We start from the raw sequence: 17,697 nt of genomic DNA on the forward strand, positions 1-17,697 counted from the left end.
CTCACAGCCTTGTCCCAGAAACAGTGAAATGCATCAGCGTGGGCCTCACGAGGGGGAAAAACAGAGGTGAGATGGGGGCCCAGAAACCTTGTTCTGCCCATGATTACTGACAGGAAACGTCAAAACTTGGCAATGGCACGAAATCCAGCAGAAAGTACTTTCTTTGTTGCTTTTGAAGTACCTTGGATACAATCAATCATACAGCAAAAAACTTCTCTATTTTGGTTCAATGTGGAAAAGGCTATTTGCATTTCAATATGTTCAACTTATCCTGCCAATAAAAACATGGGATGATGAAGAAGAGATCAGGCCACTGGAGTGAAAAACAAGAGATGACATCCTGCAGACCTTTCAGATAAAACGGCTCCTTGCTTGTAACATTTCTGTTGACGTCCCAATATTTCTGAATGATTGGGTTTTCAAATGAGATCAGTCAGCATGCAAATGAGGAAACAGGATCAAGACATCTCCAATATCTGATTGGGTAGAGAAATTATCAAAAGACCCTTTTTTCATATCAAATTTCCATCACAAAAGGTCAAACTTTCAACTCCCATTACTTTTGCTAACTGCATTTCACTGTGCCTGCCAGCTCATTGCTGCTGCTGTTTTCAGAGGAAAAAAAGAAAAGTAGCAAATGATAACATCTTCTCACACATCTGTCATCTGGGCTGGACAAACATTTCCTAATCTTACTGTATTTTTCTCTGTAGCCCTCAAAAATCCTTGCAGCCAAAGCATCGCTTCTTGCCTGGTTAGCCATTCCTACGTTGGTTTTATTTTTCTTACCAATTCTCTTATTTTTGAGCCTATGCACTGACAAAGGCACCAGCTGTGTTGCCAGAGTGTTTGTTCTACAATTTGATCATTTAAAATACAATTTAAAATGTGTGATTTCCTTGTGTCGTCGATCTGGATTGATGCCTAAACACTCAAGTAATGGATGTTCCGAAAAAGCCAAAAGACAGAGATGCCGCGAGCATTATTTTCCCCAAATCCTCAGGCAGTTGCACATCCACTCGCAGCCCATCCTTGACCACGAACACTGCCCACCTCTCTGCAATCTGTGAGGTGTGTGATCAGATTTGTTCCCCCAGCTCCATCACCTTCTGCTGCTGAAGGGTGCCAACAGCAGGTGAGTTGCCAGCAGAGCACCTCCAGTACCTGCCTCCAGCCCACACCCAGCTTCTCCTGATTGTCCCTTGGCAGAAGCTGCCACCAGATCTGCTACCAAGTCCTTCTAGGTCCCTCTGACAGAGGCTTTGTTCCAACAGCAGAGCTGCTGGGTGGGACTGGGTGAGCCTGAGATTCCAAGGCTTTGCTCTGTCTGCTCAAAGCACTCCACTCCTGCAGATTCAGAGAACTTACAGGTTGTGTCCACAGTAGCTCAGCACTCCTAGGTCTCATCCACTGCTTTCCTTAGGTTTAAAGCTGACCTTTGGAGCAGCTGAGATAGAAAGCTGGGCATCAAACAGATGAAGATGTTAGTAGAAAGTGCAGGACTCAATGTATTTGTTGCTACTGGTCCCATAAAAAAAAAATCTCTTATATATATATATATATATCATATATAACCCATCAGATTAGTACCCAGAGATTTCTGCTCCTCTGATTTTCTCTGTTCTTATTACTCAACAACTAAATGTTTCACAAAGCCATTTCCTACAGAAATATTTATGTTCCCAAATGTTTATTGGCCCCTCTATCATGATCAAGCTTTTATGAGCACTCCATACAGAACTCTGAATTAAATACATAATTCCTCATCTATTGGATCTTGGCTTGATGCTGCGTTTGTCTATTTTATTCAGCAAGGCACTTTAGTGAACTGCACAATGCCTCACAGAAAAACTAATTTGTACAGTAAAGATATTTCTATCCAACTCTGACTGTATGGGTTAGTGATTACAGAAAGATAATGAGGAGCAGGAGGACGTAGGGTTTAAATTCCAGCACTTGTTTATTATGCTACATTTCCTGAGCAACCTTTTTAGGTAATTTTAACACAATTGTGGAGATCAGGCTCTGTGCCATCACTAGAAGGAGAGAGAAGATGCTCTTTGTAAATACTGGACAAACATTTCACCCTCACTTGCTCCATATCACATGGGTTTCTGCAGCCACGGAGTCACTGTCCCTCAGTCAGTGTTAACAGAGGGATTTTCTCCTTGCTGGCAGCTGCTAGTTATAGGAACAGATCAGATGTAGCAGCTCAGGAGCTGCTCTCCCAAACTGTGTCCTTTATATTTGATTTTCTACTTTTCTTCTCCTTATGACCAAATGTGCCTGTGCTGATTTGTGAATGTTTCTAAGTCTAAGCTTTTGGAGTCCTTATCACATCTGATCAAGGCAACGTTATCTACTCCTTGGTATCCAACACATTTCAGTCCCAGAACGAAGGGAAACTGTATGAATGTAGGTTCTCTGACAGCACACTAATGGTGATGACATTTTAACCATAGGTCTTTACTCTTCACAGATCCCTTTCTATTGAAACACTAATCATTGTGCCATCTTGATGGATAAAAGGTCATTCTCTGGAAGGTTAAAATTGGCAGTATTCTCTTTCTGCCTTGAACAAGTCTGGTCAGAGGTCATTCCAGGATGAACCGGTGTCCCAGCCAGTAGTTAAGGGCTGGAGTTCACATGATTTAATAATGGGCCCTTCGAAGTAGTAGGAAAAAAAGAAAAATCTAAGAACATTTGTTTACTGGAAGGTGTTATTTGACATGTGGGTACCTTCAGAACTAAGGTGAGGATTTGTAAGAAAGAAGAACGGTGTAGCAAGTAGCTCAGCTCTCCCTTGGAATCATTAATGCAGGCAACTTTTAAACAGAGTGGGTTTTCTTCATCTAAAGGATACTGCAGTTCAAACAAGACTGTCTGAATCTGTTGTGAATTACAATGTGTTTGGAATTAACAAGACAAGTTGACATCTAATCAGAAAGGAAAAGACAGATTTTTATACTTACCACAGTTTTAAGTAATAATAATAAAAAAAATCCCGTTTCTTAAAAGGCCCAACAACACTGCACAACTCTTTGTGCCTAGAAATAAATTGAAGGTAAGGGTGCTCGCCTTCACTTGTGCTTTGTTTGTACCAGAGAAATCTGAAAAGCTCTAAGTTTACTGTTATTTTCTCCCTGATACAACAGAGGATCCCTCCCAACACCACAACTAACAAGTGCTTTTACAAAATCAAACCATCCAGCTCTTCCAAGGCCAAAACTCGAGGACTGTGATTCCCAAAATACACTGTTCTCAGAGCTGTACGAGTTCACTGGCACAGCCCCACTTGGTGCACTATGTAGGAATATTTAGAATTATGGGACATTCACTGAGCATTTTCATAACGGCGTGGGGCTGAACCCAAATGAGTTTTGGGTAGGCTTCCAGGAAAGAGCTCACACTGCCATTACCATAAATCATCCCAGAACATCAACAGTGATACAGAATCTTTCAATAAAAAGAAATGCTGCCCCTTCTTTCAGGACTGCCACTTGCCATTTCTTTTAGGTAATCAGATAGCTGTTAATTAATAAACCTGTCAGGTGAATCGTCCTGCTCTGGTCATCATTATCCATTCTGTAACAGAATCCTGCTATCATCACCGCTATCCACCCCATAGCTTCCAGCTCAATTAACTTAATGCTATGCAAATGAGCAGCTCTCCTCATCATTAGCTTATAGCCCACAAATGTTAATAACATAATTGGGCCTTCAACAGGGTAATTAGACACGATTTCTTCCATTAGTCTTACAAGGCTAATTATTGTTGATAGGAGAGAGGGGATGAGTCCCAGTGCTGCATGCAAAGAGGGGCATCTGGTTAAAGCAAATATAGACAAAACATCAACAAGGTAAAACAACCGTTGAGATCTATGGCAGGGTCAGGTAGGGGTGGGAGAAAGGAAGACGCCGTGCTTAGGAGCTGCTGCAGAAATTCTCAGCAAGGCAGGAACTAAAAACAAATTTTCAGCTTGAATATTGAGCTTTCCTACACTTAGCACTGAAACGCAAGGCTTAATAAATCAGAGGGAGCTACTCTCAACTTCTTGTTCACTTGGAAGCTGTAATGACTGAACTTCCTATGCTTGTAAGGCAAATATAAAGGAGGACGTAGATGAGACCTTAAGTTCTCATCTGGTCCTGTAATCCATTGGGATGAAAGCCAAGGACTTGCTCCTGTTCTGGCTGTACCAATGCACTCTCATCCATGGCAGTTAGGGTTAGGGTTACAAAATTGTAGCAAGTTTGCCTTACCCGTGACTTAGCTCTGACAGCTCACCGGTCTACTGGAAACACAGCCATGAAAAATATATGTCAACCTGACAAGCCCAGAAGACTCAAGGGGCCGAGAAGCCACGTGATTTCCTTATTCTGTTTCTCTTGTCTTCAACTTTGGGGCAAATTCACAGCCAACACAAATCCTTTCATTTTACTGCAACTACATGAGGTGGAATTCTTATTCATATAAACTTGGCTAGAAAATCAGTTTGAATTACGTTCACAAAATTAGCAGCATTTCTGGGAAGGTTAAATCAAACAACTTTTTTTTTTTTTAACTTGCCATTCCTTGGTCTTTTGAGAGTTATGGCAGAAGAACAAATTGCTCTCTGGATCGTGGCAGCTCCTATCAATGGGATATTTAACAGGATTCACATCAAAACAACCTTACTATACAATCTTCTTCTTTTTTTTAATTCTGACCATGTGCAAAGCTTACTACTGGTCTTACTGAGCTCAAAAATACAGCGTCTGTTAGAAAAGGAGAAGAAAAAAGCCTCTGTGGGACAGATGAGAGCCTTACCCAAAATGTGTTTCAGACCTCACAAAGGACAGGCTTTAGTAATACACAAATATGTAAACACGATGCATTTAGGGAGAGAAATTATAATCCTTTCATAGCACAAAAACACTGGGTCTCCACTGACAGCTGAGACAAGGGAAGCCAATTTAAGTGATGGTGATTAATACATTTATGTGACTGCACACGATCCAGACCAATAGAATTAGATCCACTGCATCTGTCAGACTTACGGGATCGCTCCAACACCTTTCCTGCAGGATAAGCCACGACACCAGTCAGCTCTGCTCTCTCAAATTGCCCTGCACTTGCTAAATTTACTAACTAGAAAATTCTGAGCAAATATCTTGTTCCAAGGCAAACAGCAGTAAATCCACTGATGTTTTAATGAAGATTACACTTTCTAATCCTCATGGTAATGACAAACTAGTCTCCATTCAATATGCAATATTACTTGACAGTTTTAATCACCCAAGCCGTATTACATTTGCTACAGACTGATGCACTTGTCTTCCCAGATCTTCAGCATGGAGAATCTAAGCAAAAGCAGCATAATGCCAGTTCTGCCTGTGGATTTCAGCACGGCCCAATGCTGCCAGCCACACTACCAGGGTAACAGCTTTCTTACTCTGGGATCAGGCTCAGGCCCAGAGAGACTTCTAAACCGGAGGGCAGCTGGCAAAGCCTTGTCCTGCATTTTTATTCCAGCATTCCTGAATTTTAGTAATCACAGAGTTCAAAGGTAAGGAACATTTCTAATGTAACCGCCCTGGTGCAAAATCAGACAGCAAACACAGTAAGGGACTTTCATAAACTACATTTTCACATGTGCAGATGTAACAGTTAACCTTTCTACATGTATTCAGAATAATACTCAGCCAACTTTTGCCACCACACCACTGAAGTAAATAAATGGTAAGAGATAATGATCTGAGATGCCCGACAACACTGCAGAGCCCTCCTCTTCCTCCTGTGCTTTCTCAGACACCGTCTCCACCCACAGTTCTCAGGCACGACAAGTCTCATCAGTTTTATCAATATGTGGTCTTTTCTCCAGTGCATATTAAAATTCTGTTGCACCATTATATTTGAAGCTTTCCTCCCTCAGTTTAGTTCCTCCAGCTTGTTGGTTCCAACCTCTTCTTGAAACCAGTATTTTCCTTACCAAAAGCTCCTACATCCCCTAAGATAAGATTTGCATCTTGGTTCTTTTGTGTGTGAACTACTGGGGAAATTAAGGTAAAATTTTGAAAAACGAGGTGCTTCAGTCCACGAAGAAACAGTCAGAATTGACACTGCATATCATGTTTTACCTTGGTGAGATCAATTACACTACACTCAACAAAATGTGACTGAGGGTGCATGGCCACATGCAGCTCCATCTTCTCCTGCATAATCATCTCAGCAAAAATGTTACTTAAAAGTAGCTCAATACCAAACAGCCAAGGGCTGCAGGATGGCCCTTTCACAGCACGTAGGCTGCTGCCAGATCCCAGCCCACAGGGTCAGCCCAGGGAGCAGGATGAGAGAAGAGCATGCTGAGAAACCCAAGGGGACCAGGCTCTGTGAGCTCAGTGAGCTCCTAGGGATGTTGTTAGGGTTTTTATTCCCATTTTTGTCACCAAAGCAAAAATAATTCAGGAGCGAAAAGCACGTATGATCAGAGAAGCAATAACACTTTGATATCCCATGACTTTCATTCCTTGAACAAAAGTTGTGTTGTAGGTGAATATCCTGAACTGTCTTTGCTGATTTTAGAGATTACTACCCAATGTCAGCTATTCAAAGTCACCTTGATCAAAGGCATCTAATTTTAGAAGCCAAAGGAGGATCTAGGAGCACTGGCATTGCCTTGGCAGTATGGATACTTCATGTCACTTTGTGAAGAAGCACTGAAAGCATTAATATTAAGCTCAGTGCTTCCACAGTTTGACTGTAGCTGTTCCCATGCAGAGATTTTTCTGGTTTGGTTTGTCTTGTCTAACACTTGCTACAATTGCCAAAGACATGAAAAGTAGCCCAGACTACACATTTTATCAGGGTAGAGAGTCTTCAGGTTTCCTAATGTCTCCTCATTTGCAAGAGGTAGCTACTGCAGAAAAACATGGCTTTTTTTCTGCAGCAAAAAGAATGAAAGGATTCTTTGCATGTGGTTTTGTGTCCTTAAAAAAATAATAATAAAAAAAACCCTTGGCTTAGAAGTTTTTCTTCTTTCTCTTCCTGGAGACTTGGAAGCTTGCTGAGATCAGAGATCTCCTTAATTGCTGGACCCAGGACTTCACCAAACCAACTTCAACAATCAAAAGGAGCCTGGAAGAGGAAACTTAAACTAATAGCTGCTTCCCACAACTGAAGCCAAATATACCTCTTATTGTTGCTGGAGCAGAGTAAGAAAGAAGAAGTGATGTTTGTGACAGCAAATGCAGCATCTCACAGAAAGTCCATCGAAGGCTTTCAAACTGCATTTGATGCTTTGCTGCTGTTGGCTCAAGAGGCACAGGAATGGCTCTCTCCAGGACATGGTACCACTACAGCTCAGGCACAATGATCAGCAAAGGCTGCAGCAGTGACATCATAATTCCTGTAATGACTGATTTTTTTTTTTTCCCTCTGTAGCAATCTGCTGGGTTCCTTAGTAGCAATAACATCTATTCAGATTACTGTTGTTTTTTGAGGGTGGAGATAAAAGAGTCTGCTAAGGAAGAGAGGGAGAAAGGAGAATAAAGATTCTCCACCATCAACCAAACATTAGACATATATACAGAGGAGATGCTTTGTCAGTTTCGTGTAGGACCAAAGACTGGGTGTGCTGCTTTTTGCACTAAACATAGAGAATTAATTGTCACTGTGAAGAAACCTGTGGGTGTGACTGCTGGATAGAGCCCAGATGCCAAAGCACAGAGTGCCCTTTCCATGCACAGCTGCTATGTATAAGGCTAATGGCATAGTTATGCTTCCCTGAGACATTCTGCCCGTTATGAAGAGCTCAGTGACAACTCCTGCAGTAGAGATGGAACAGGAAAAGAAAGGTAAATGACTCTGTCCTGCCCTCTTAGCTCCTAATGACTTGCCCCTTAGATTTTACCAGGCCACTCAACTCTGTTTGGCGTTGAATATGTAGAGGAGAAGGACAAGAGTAGCTGGGGTGGGAGCACTGATGTGAGAAGTGATAATAAAAAGGAAACCAATTAGCATTAGTGAAGACAACAGTCAGCAAGCCAGCAACCAGAAAACAGCTCTGGTAAGAGAGAGCTGCTTTCTAATCAGAAGAGACAGAAAGCAAGAATGATTGAAACGGGGAATTGATCTGCCCATTATTTTTACTACTTCCTTTTAAAATTAAGCCATAGGCCATTTGGACTTGCATGCAGTTTCTCTCTGTCCCTGGTGCAGGCAAATTGTGGTGTACTGATTTAGTTCCTTAATTAACAAACAATCTTTCTGTATTTTTCCCTTGAAAATGAGGGGAAAATAAGATATTGTTACAACATTTCTTCTTCGTTACTCATAAGGTTTTTGCATGCCATCAATTAAAAACACAACTAAAAAGATACACAGAGGCTATCATTTAAATTAGACCAAACTTTTAAAAATGCCCTGTAAGATTTTCCATGTCAGAATAATTCAATCACTGTTATGTTTTCTTGATGCAACTATTTTGGGACTTAGCTCGTTGCTTGATAGGATTTTAATTAAGTCATTTACATTTAATTTCCAAATATCAAATATGTAGCTGTTACAGAAGGCAGGAAGGGAAAAAAAAAAAAAGACCAGAAGAACAGCCAATCTTTAACAAAAATATTTCTGATATAAAAAATGAATCTGAGGAATACATATTCAGCGATAAGTATTCCAGTCCATGTCTGGTAAACTCTCAGATAATGGCAGCACGGCAGGGTCACTGGGGTTCTATTAGCTCAATTAATGAGGAGTAAGATAAGGCTAACACCTAGCTCTTCAAACGGCTAAAAAATAGAGCTGGTAGTAATGGAGTTATTAACCTTCACCAGCCATTGAATTTTGCTGCTGATTCAAACTCCATTTCCTAGTTCAGGCCTCCATTAATAGGCTGTTTATTATCCCTAATCCACACTGGGATCAGCTGCAGAAATATGAAAGCCCCACGTAAAGACCAAATAGTTTAAAAAATCTTTTTTTCCCCATTCTGATTTTTTCCTTTTGTTCTCAACATATTCACATATGCTACGTTAGAAATGGGGAACTTCATTATCCTAATCTGTTTGGATACAAGTTCTTAGTAGCCTGGTGAAAAAGAAGCTTTAAATCTATTATGTAAAAAGATCATATAATTGGAGATACATCCACATCCTTTTGAAGACCAGATAAAACAGCACTGGAAAACTTGTATTGGAGAAGCTACTGCTGTTTGTTTTCTCCACTGGGAAAGGAAAACCTTTAGTATTGGAAAATGGGTATTTGAAGTATATTGCACGCTTGTTTCATTGTACTGCTACGTCACCCCTCAAGTTCAGCATCCCTCCCCAGCTTTGTCTGTTCTCATGGTGTACGGCTGGGTGAATTTTCTGCATATCAGATGAGATGGGAACTGACAACGTTTTATTTGTCTAATAATGAAGTGTGTAGGTACTGCTGTAACATAATTAATCAATACTGAGATGTAAACAATCAGCCCTGGATTCAGAATAGATGGAAAACAAAGCAAGTGGTGTAGCAGAGGAAATGGGAATCTCAGGACACCCTTAGCAGTAGCCCCCATTGGAACAGATGGAAAGAGTGGTTTTATCATCTTGAGGGGAACTCTAACACAAACTAGGCTGTAATTTTAACTACAGAGATCTTGAGTTAAAGGCTCCTCAGGCTCCTTCTGGCTGAGTGTGTACACTCAGTTGAGATTGGTTACACTTTGTCATTTTCCAGTATGTTTTCAATGAAAGAGACACTGTATAGTTACCACAATCTACACACGAGACGTTATTCCCAAATGTATCACAGTAACATCTAATGGAATATGAGTGGTTATTAGTGGAGATAAAATAAAAACGTGTTTGTGCTCCTATATATACATATCCAGCACACAGCACTGTGTTGAAAGCTGAATGTGGTTCTGGTTGTCCCATCATAGAAAAAGAACAGCTAGAAGAACTACAAGAAGAGAACAGTGAACCAGCATCATCAGAAAAGTGAAATGACTTCCAAAAAAAGAAGCAATAAACAAGTCAAGGTCCTTTGCATAGGAAACTGAGGCTGAACTGGGATATACAAGAGGATATAAAACTGGAGTGTGAGGGGAGGGTGCACAGGGAATTCTTACAACTGTTTCCTTTTATAACCCAAGAAAGCCCCAGCAAAGCATTTTCATGTAACGCTGAATTAACAAGGGAAACCCATTCCTACTTGGTCGAGGCCCAAAGTACGTGTTGAAGAAGCTGTAAAGTCAAGAAAAATGGGTTATTAGACGTAGCTGTCCAGACGAGCCTCTAGCTCAGGGCATCTGTAAACTGCTGGTGGCCACAAAGTGGCCTGGAACCAGCAGACAGCTGGTTATGAATAAGCAGAAGCTGATGACTAGAGAAAAATAACAGATGAGATTGTTGCTGCTGAACTGTGTTTTATCTATACTTGGGAGGGAGCAGAAAGAGACAAGGAAGATTTTGCAAAATATTGAGTTTTCTTTATATCAGAACTGCCCAGCACTGTGCTACGGATTTCCTGTTGTTGATGCTCAAGCATTAACAATGAACAAAGCTAAAATGCCTGTTTATGGTCATTTGGATGAGGAAATTCAGCCTCTTGCATTAGAAGTTCTGAGCTTCAGATGGCAACCTGTAAGTGTGCTTGGAGTCCCACTTCACGCAGTCACTAAGTGGTTAATGTTGTTCTTTTGCTAGATAGCTGTGAGACCACTAATGGATTCAGCTTCTCATTTGCCCTAAAGGCTGCCACAGTTCAATGCGATTAGGATCCTGTCCACTTAAGCAGTACTGCTTCATGGGGAAGAACACAGAAAGCAGTACAAGGCTCTTCTCTGAGTATAGGAAGAGGAGTTCTCTTGTAGACAAGTTTTTTCTGATGCAAAGGAGATCTTCTTGCAGCCCATAAGCCAGCCTTTGCTCTACTGCAAATTCTAATTTAAACAAAACCTTACACCTTCGTCTTTCAGTAGAAGATGAATTATTTTCCTTTTTGTTCCAGGCCAGTTCTTTGGATGCAGTGGCTGACTCCCTATGAGTTTTTTTTATTGTTACATTTTAACAAACTTTATGGCCCATTTTGTTTGTTTTCAAATAACTTTATTTTCCTTCTTTTCTACCATCAATTACTGGGTTTGTTTTTCTTTCCATAAGATGGAGGAGTCAGGAGACTGATCCTGCTCCATGCTGTATAATTTAGTATTATGTGTACTAGCTTTATGAGGTGGGAGTCAGATAAAACATAGTATTTGAACACTAACCATTTATTAGCTCTAAGGAATAGATTTATGACTTGACAACCAGACAATAACTCTGTGTTCTGATCAGCCAAAGAGGTCTACTTTGAGTTCAAAACACAGAGTAACATACTCTTTCACAAATAATTTTGTTTACTGATGTGACTAGATTTTAATAATAAACTTGATATATATGTAAATTTATTTTAATCTAATTTCATCAACAGAGTCCTCCTAAAAATGAGACTTTGCAGATTGTTCTGTGTCTGATTTATAGATTTCTGCATCCTATTCCCAGATTGATTTCAGGGCTATAATTCTATCAGGGTTTTCTCCTGATGTCAGAAACACCACCTCTGCAGATAGTGTTTTATAACTAGCATCACAACTGCAACTGAATTACTGCCCTGCTATCCTATGCTGCAATATGTCCTTTTGTTTATAATCACCCTCTCTCCCTCATACACCTACTGCTTCAGCTGCATGGAAAATAACAGCTCCAAAATCAATCAGGTAGCATGATGCCTATTTTTGTCCCCTACTTCAAGCCCTGTGTAAAATAGTAAGGGCCAAATTCTTAACTCAGATCTGAATGTGCGTCGCTCTTTAAAGAAAATGGAAGCTGAAGAAATGGATGAGTGCAAAATTTCTACCTGGAAGATCTTAGAACGAGTTGTTCTTTCTCGCTTGATGAGGTCCCAGCCCTGTAAAGGAGCACCTTGCACACACTGGAGCATTCACAATGATCTCATGTGCTCAGATACTTGTTCACAGACTGTGGATCTACTTTTTAAGTGCATAGGAAGAATAATCCATGGGAAATGCTATTTAATTGTCACTAGCATTGCTATCAAGATTCTTTCTCCACTTTTTTCATGACAAAGGCAGCCACAGAGAAGACATAAGGAAGGAAGAATACCTTCACCAACTTAAACACTTTTTCCACCATTAGTTCTTAGATAGAAACAAGTTTTTAGAAGCATAAGGACCACATATTTCCCGTGTGCCTTGGGAGTGGCCACCGTGTCATCCAGTTGCACAGACTGAACCAGGAACCCCTGGAGCACAATGGAAAAGCTTCTCAGCATAGATAAGTCTACCAACATTTCAAAGGCTCACCACCTTTGGACCAGCTGTGAAGAGTAACCCCACTGTACCTGCCTGTATTACAAGTTCTCTTTTGATGCTCATTTCTCCTATATTGCACTTGTGAACAATGCTTTATGGCTCAAATAAAATATAATTCTCATGTTGTCTTTAATTATTTCACAACACCCAAAACTCTCACAACGAGTCCTTGCAGTACTAATATATTCCATGATATTATGCCAATGCTAAAGCAAGAGGATGAAGATCCCCCTCCTGCTGCAAATAAAAATACACCTCCTGATATAATCCAAACTTTAATCCATTTCTTATGGTTTTATGGCTTGCCTTTAAAAGCAACTCAGACAAACGAGAAGAACAACCTCTCCTCTCTTCCCCAGTTTGGCCATCTGCTTTGTAATTTGTAAGGATTTGTAAGGCCAACTCTCTATTTCCAGCTCTTTGGGAGTGAGACCCCCTTTCTAGATATGGAAGGAATAAACAGAGAAGTTGCAGCTGCCTATATAATATCAGGAAAGCTCTGTATCTCTCCACAGGCTTATTTGCAATGTATGTAATGTGCTAAATATATATCTTACCTGTTTGGAATAATACATGCTTTTTGCAGCCTCTCTGCCTGCTCGATGTCCCTTGGGAAGCCACGAAGCACCCAGCCCTTGGCCATGCAGTCTGGTGCATTTAGGCGTCTCTCCAGGATCTTCATAACCATGTTGTCTGGGACTGCAAAGGATTACAAAAATGACATTTCTTTTGTACTTTGAGTCTGCAATTAAAGAGGCAAGCATGCCACTACTTCTGGTTAAAAGGAACAGCAAAAATAGAAACATGTTTACAGATGATGGATTTTGGAGACAGGATCGCTGCTGAGCCTGCACATCTACTGTGCTGTCACAGAAAGCCCCAAATCATAAGAAACCATAGGATTACAGCACAATGTTTGGTAGAACTGACACCTTGATACTTCTGCATTGTCCTTTTTCTCCCAGCCATACTGGGATGATGTCACAATGAAGTGTGTGACATAATCCTATAAAAATGCAAAAATAATGACCTGATCCTAAAATCAGGGGAAAAAAAAAATGTCTGTAGCATTCTGTATTTAACTTTGGAGATGATAATGGTTCTGCAATAGCAAGCTGGATGTGCTACGTCTCCATTTTGCCCAAAGGCTTGAAGCTTTTACGACCAAAAATACATTTCCAAAACGTATTTCAACTACTGTGGTTACAGTGCTGATGACTCTAATTTTAGAGATAGAAGTTTTCTTTCCTCTGTTATGATTTATCTTTTAGGCAAGAGAGTAATACCTGCAAGAGTCTGGCTGGGCTTACAATCACCATGTAGCTTTTTAAATTCTAGGCAATCATACACAGGAGAATTAAGTAACCAGCTTCAACAACCACGACTTAATTTTCCGGAGGTCTCGAATTGCGTTGGGATTCTTGTCAAACAATGCAAAGAAAGGGCAGCAAAACCACCTGAAGCTGCATCCCAAAAAGCAGCCAAAGTGATCTGCAAGAAGCAATGAGAGTCTCTCCTCTTCATTTGTGCACTGTGTCTAATACACTGTTGCCTCTACTGGAAGCAAGCAATAAGAAACGCGACATAAATCCACACGGTGGGATGCTGATGTTTTGATACTCGCCCTGCCATCGCATCTGCATACAGAAATACAACAGGTTTTTGTAGGAGGGTGTATGTGTCAGATTTCTGACAATGCAATTTGCTTTAGGACTAACTGACAGCAACGTGCCTGTGTTTTAGAGGAGTATATCATTGTCAGTGCACGTTTATACCCTGGATACAAGCTGATTTTGAACTACAGTAATAGAATCCATTTGCTCCCTGAAATTTAATATTTCCTGAAGATTTATACCTCTATCATGAAATTCATTACCTCTGCTTTAAGTAATCAAATTACTGAGTTTACAGAATTGCACTCAGAATTCAATGTGCCAGCAAAAATGGAGGAAAACCACAGGGAATTAATTACAAAACAGATTAGTGTATTAACTGAGGGTACTCGTTTCACATTATTAAAAACAAACAACAAAAGAAAACACAACCAACCAAACAAAAAACCCAACAAGTTAAAGAGCATTATTCTCCATCTGCTAAAAGAAAAAAAAAAAAGGTATGAAATAAAATCATTACCAGTCATTTGACAGGGGGTAAAATGACAGTGCAAAACTTGGCATTACGTTAAAAATGGGACGGATAAAACTAACAGCAGGCAGGAATGTTATTAAGCAGATGTTACCTATCTAACTACCCAAGAGCTGAGCTGCAGGCTGGGAGTAGCAGCAGCATCGCAGAGCTGTTTGCAGGTCAGCTCTTCTCCCAGCCCTCCAGGTTACAAGATCTAACACAAACAAAGCCATCCCAGTAGGAAAACAAGAACAAAATCCCACCTTCTCTTTCCTGAAAATGTATTCCCATGCAAAGATGGGTGGAAATTTCCCAGTACTCATGAATTTCTGGCAGTGACGCGAAACTTTCAGTCTTCGTGCACATTGTTTTATCATGATTCCTGCTGGAATGGATGCAAAGATGCCCAAACATGTGATTTTTGAAACTTACAGAATGCTTAAAGATGGTTGTGCAAGGGAACTGAATGAGACCTCCAAAGCCATGCATAAATCCATGCTAAGGTGGGACTCTGCATGATCCCACATTCCCTGCAAGATGAACTCCAGGGAATCAGGGCAAGAGCTTGGAGCCCTGGGAGTGGCACAGAAACCCAAGTGGGTGCACTCTGCTGTTGGGCTGCCAGCACATCTTCAGAGATTCTCCAGTTCCAGGAGTCAAACTGCTTCCATCCTGCGTAAGGGGAGGAGAAACACCACAGCCTACAAGCAGTTAAATTGCAATTGTGATGGGAACCAGGTGGCATCTCTTCATCTGATCACTTCCCATTAGTCTTCTGTGAAGCCTGAGGATGAAAATCCTCCCGTTTTGTGACTGCTTTTGAAAAAAACACTGAAGCCAACACAAGAGGAAAACAAAATCTAACAGGTTGAAGTAACAATTAATTAACAATATAGCCAACAATACACCAGGTTGATGGTTCTTTTGAGGAGTACTGGGGATTACGTGGTAACCCTGATATCTTGCTAATTTTGGTGATGACTGATGAGAAAAGATCAGCGATACTCTTCACGTTGCTTGTGTGCTCACGTACATCTATATATCACTGAATAATATAGATGCTTACATACTTCTGTGCCTCCTTCTAAAGCTTGATGGTGAGAAATAAAACATAAACAAGTCAGACAGCAAGCTCTGCTCTCCTCTTGATTAGCAAACATACCTATCACTTCAACACAATGGGGGAACATAGCTTGTTGGCTGTTCAATGGCATTACAAAGTACATCAGCTGCCCTTGAACAGGAACAGTCACACTTAAAACGGCTGCATTAAAACTGTAAAACATCTTCCGCAGGCCAGAGAAACAAAAAAAGGGGGAGGAGGGGAGAAAGAAATCAGTATTTTGCTGTGGTATAGGCAGTAAGTAATGAAGAACGCTGCAGTATGGTTTTCCTTTTCACTCATGTGGAACTGTCTCCGGAATGCAAGGGAAATTAATAACCTGTAATTGGAGTGGCACACAGCCTGTGAGCATCTAGCCATAGGTCTCCTGGCCTTTAGCACACGACCCAGAGGGCTATATAGCAAAGTAGAGTCTACAGCTTTTCTGATGAGGCAGTCAATCTACATGTTTTAAGTAGATTATGAAGCACAAGAGCTTTGAATAATCAATTCCTTTTCAACATAAGCTTGTGTGAGTTTCCAACTCAGAAAGTTGGGGGAATGAGGCTCTAGAGAGATTTTACTTTATCATTAGAGAGGTCCAAAGATAAGTCCCTTGTAAAAATTACAGTTTGCTACAAAGAGATATCCAGACCAGGCAGTTGGAAGCACATCTCTATTAAGGAGCAAAATTAAGGTATAGGAGTAAAAACCCACCTTGAGAAGTAATTCTTCAGAGCTCCAATAGCACCCTATGCTGAGAGCAGTGGGGCAGGTTGCATGGTGAGCCTCCAGAATGGCACACGTGGCAGAACTGGGCCACAATCAGCTCCATATAGAAGTATAAGCACAAATGAACTACGTTCCTGCCTGATGTCAATAGCGCACAGCACATCCCCTTCATCTCTCAGTCTGTTTTGGCTGTGTTCATGGTCCAGACCACACAGCTGGCTGTGACCCTAAGCAGCCCAAAGGTAAGGGCATGCATGGCACAGGAACAGAAGCTGGAAGCGCTGCTGCTCCTGCTGGAACTGCTGCACGGACACCCGGAGAGCTCCTGTCTCCATGGCTGTCAATCAGCACCTTCCAGCAGACCATTAAAAAATAAATTTACTTCCCAGAGCTTCAAAGCTTTTCACAGGTAAAAGGTGTTTCGCATGAAAAGCACTTTCTCATGAAACTCACAGGAGTGTGGCCTATTAGCTCTGACCCAACCCATAGATCTGCAGGACTAATAGAAAACCCTATCAGGCAATCAGTTGACAAAATCATACCATCTGCTCAAGACAAAAGTAACAGAACATTAAAGGCACAGACTGAGAGGCAAAAACAGTGCTTGAGAGCTTACAGGGCACTATTCCCCAATAGCTTCAGAGCTGTCAGTGCTCCAAGCTATACGATTATCATATTTAAATGGATTCCTCCTCCACCTATTTCTCTTTAAAACAGACGTCTGAAGCGTATTGACTCACCTCTCCAGTGCTATAAACCCTTGATTTTAAGGAGGGCATAAATGCATTTGCAGGCATAAATTCTGTCAGCTTTGCACCGTAAAAACTTTAAGGTCCTTTTGACAATACTGTCCATTTGCCCTTTATATTTCACTCAGAGATTTTTTTTAGCAGAAGACTTTCACTGCTAATTCAGACGCCCGAGGCTCGATCCCAGTACCTGACAGTTAACATCTTGCCCTGAGTAGAAGCTACTGCCAAAGGCTGCTTTCCCGGATTGTGGTGTCAATCCTAAAATTAGCAAAGCACGCAATTTGCTTATTTTATTGCTCTATAAACTCCTCATTATTCACATTAGGTAATTTTATTTGGACCTTTCAGAGAAGCACTCCATTTTCACACCCACGTTTGCCCCAATTTAATAACATTCAAAACCGATTCCTTAGCGACACACGGTCGCGTAGCCCGACCGAGATTTTCACATAACACCTCCAGCACACAGGGACTTCTTCCTCCATCTCACAGTTGGACGGAACCAACCATCCCCACTGCGGGTGGCGATGCGCGGAATCCGACCCACCCCGGGGCAGCGCCGCGCGGGGAGGGCAGCGCGCCGCTCCCGGTTGTATAGCGCCACCTGCCGGCCACAGCGGCACCGCGGAGCAGCGCCTGA

General features: G+C 41.3%; 1 protein-coding gene across 6 annotated transcripts in view; it reads right to left on the reverse strand.

The window, feature by feature from the left end:
* AK8 (adenylate kinase 8) overlaps positions 1-17,697 on the reverse strand; it is a 70,527-nt gene that overhangs the window by 12,384 nt on the left and 40,446 nt on the right. For all 6 annotated transcript variants that reach the window (XM_010720946.2, XM_019621478.2, XM_019621473.2 and 3 more), the window contains one exon: positions 12,902-13,043. In XM_010720946.2, coding sequence (XP_010719248.1) covers positions 12,902-13,043 — 142 coding nt within the window. The remainder of the gene's footprint in view (positions 1-12,901; positions 13,044-17,697) is intronic.

This window comes from Meleagris gallopavo, chromosome 19, assembly GCF_000146605.3.
Source record: "Meleagris gallopavo isolate NT-WF06-2002-E0010 breed Aviagen turkey brand Nicholas breeding stock chromosome 19, Turkey_5.1, whole genome shotgun sequence".
NCBI lineage: Eukaryota > Metazoa > Chordata > Aves > Galliformes > Phasianidae > Meleagris > Meleagris gallopavo.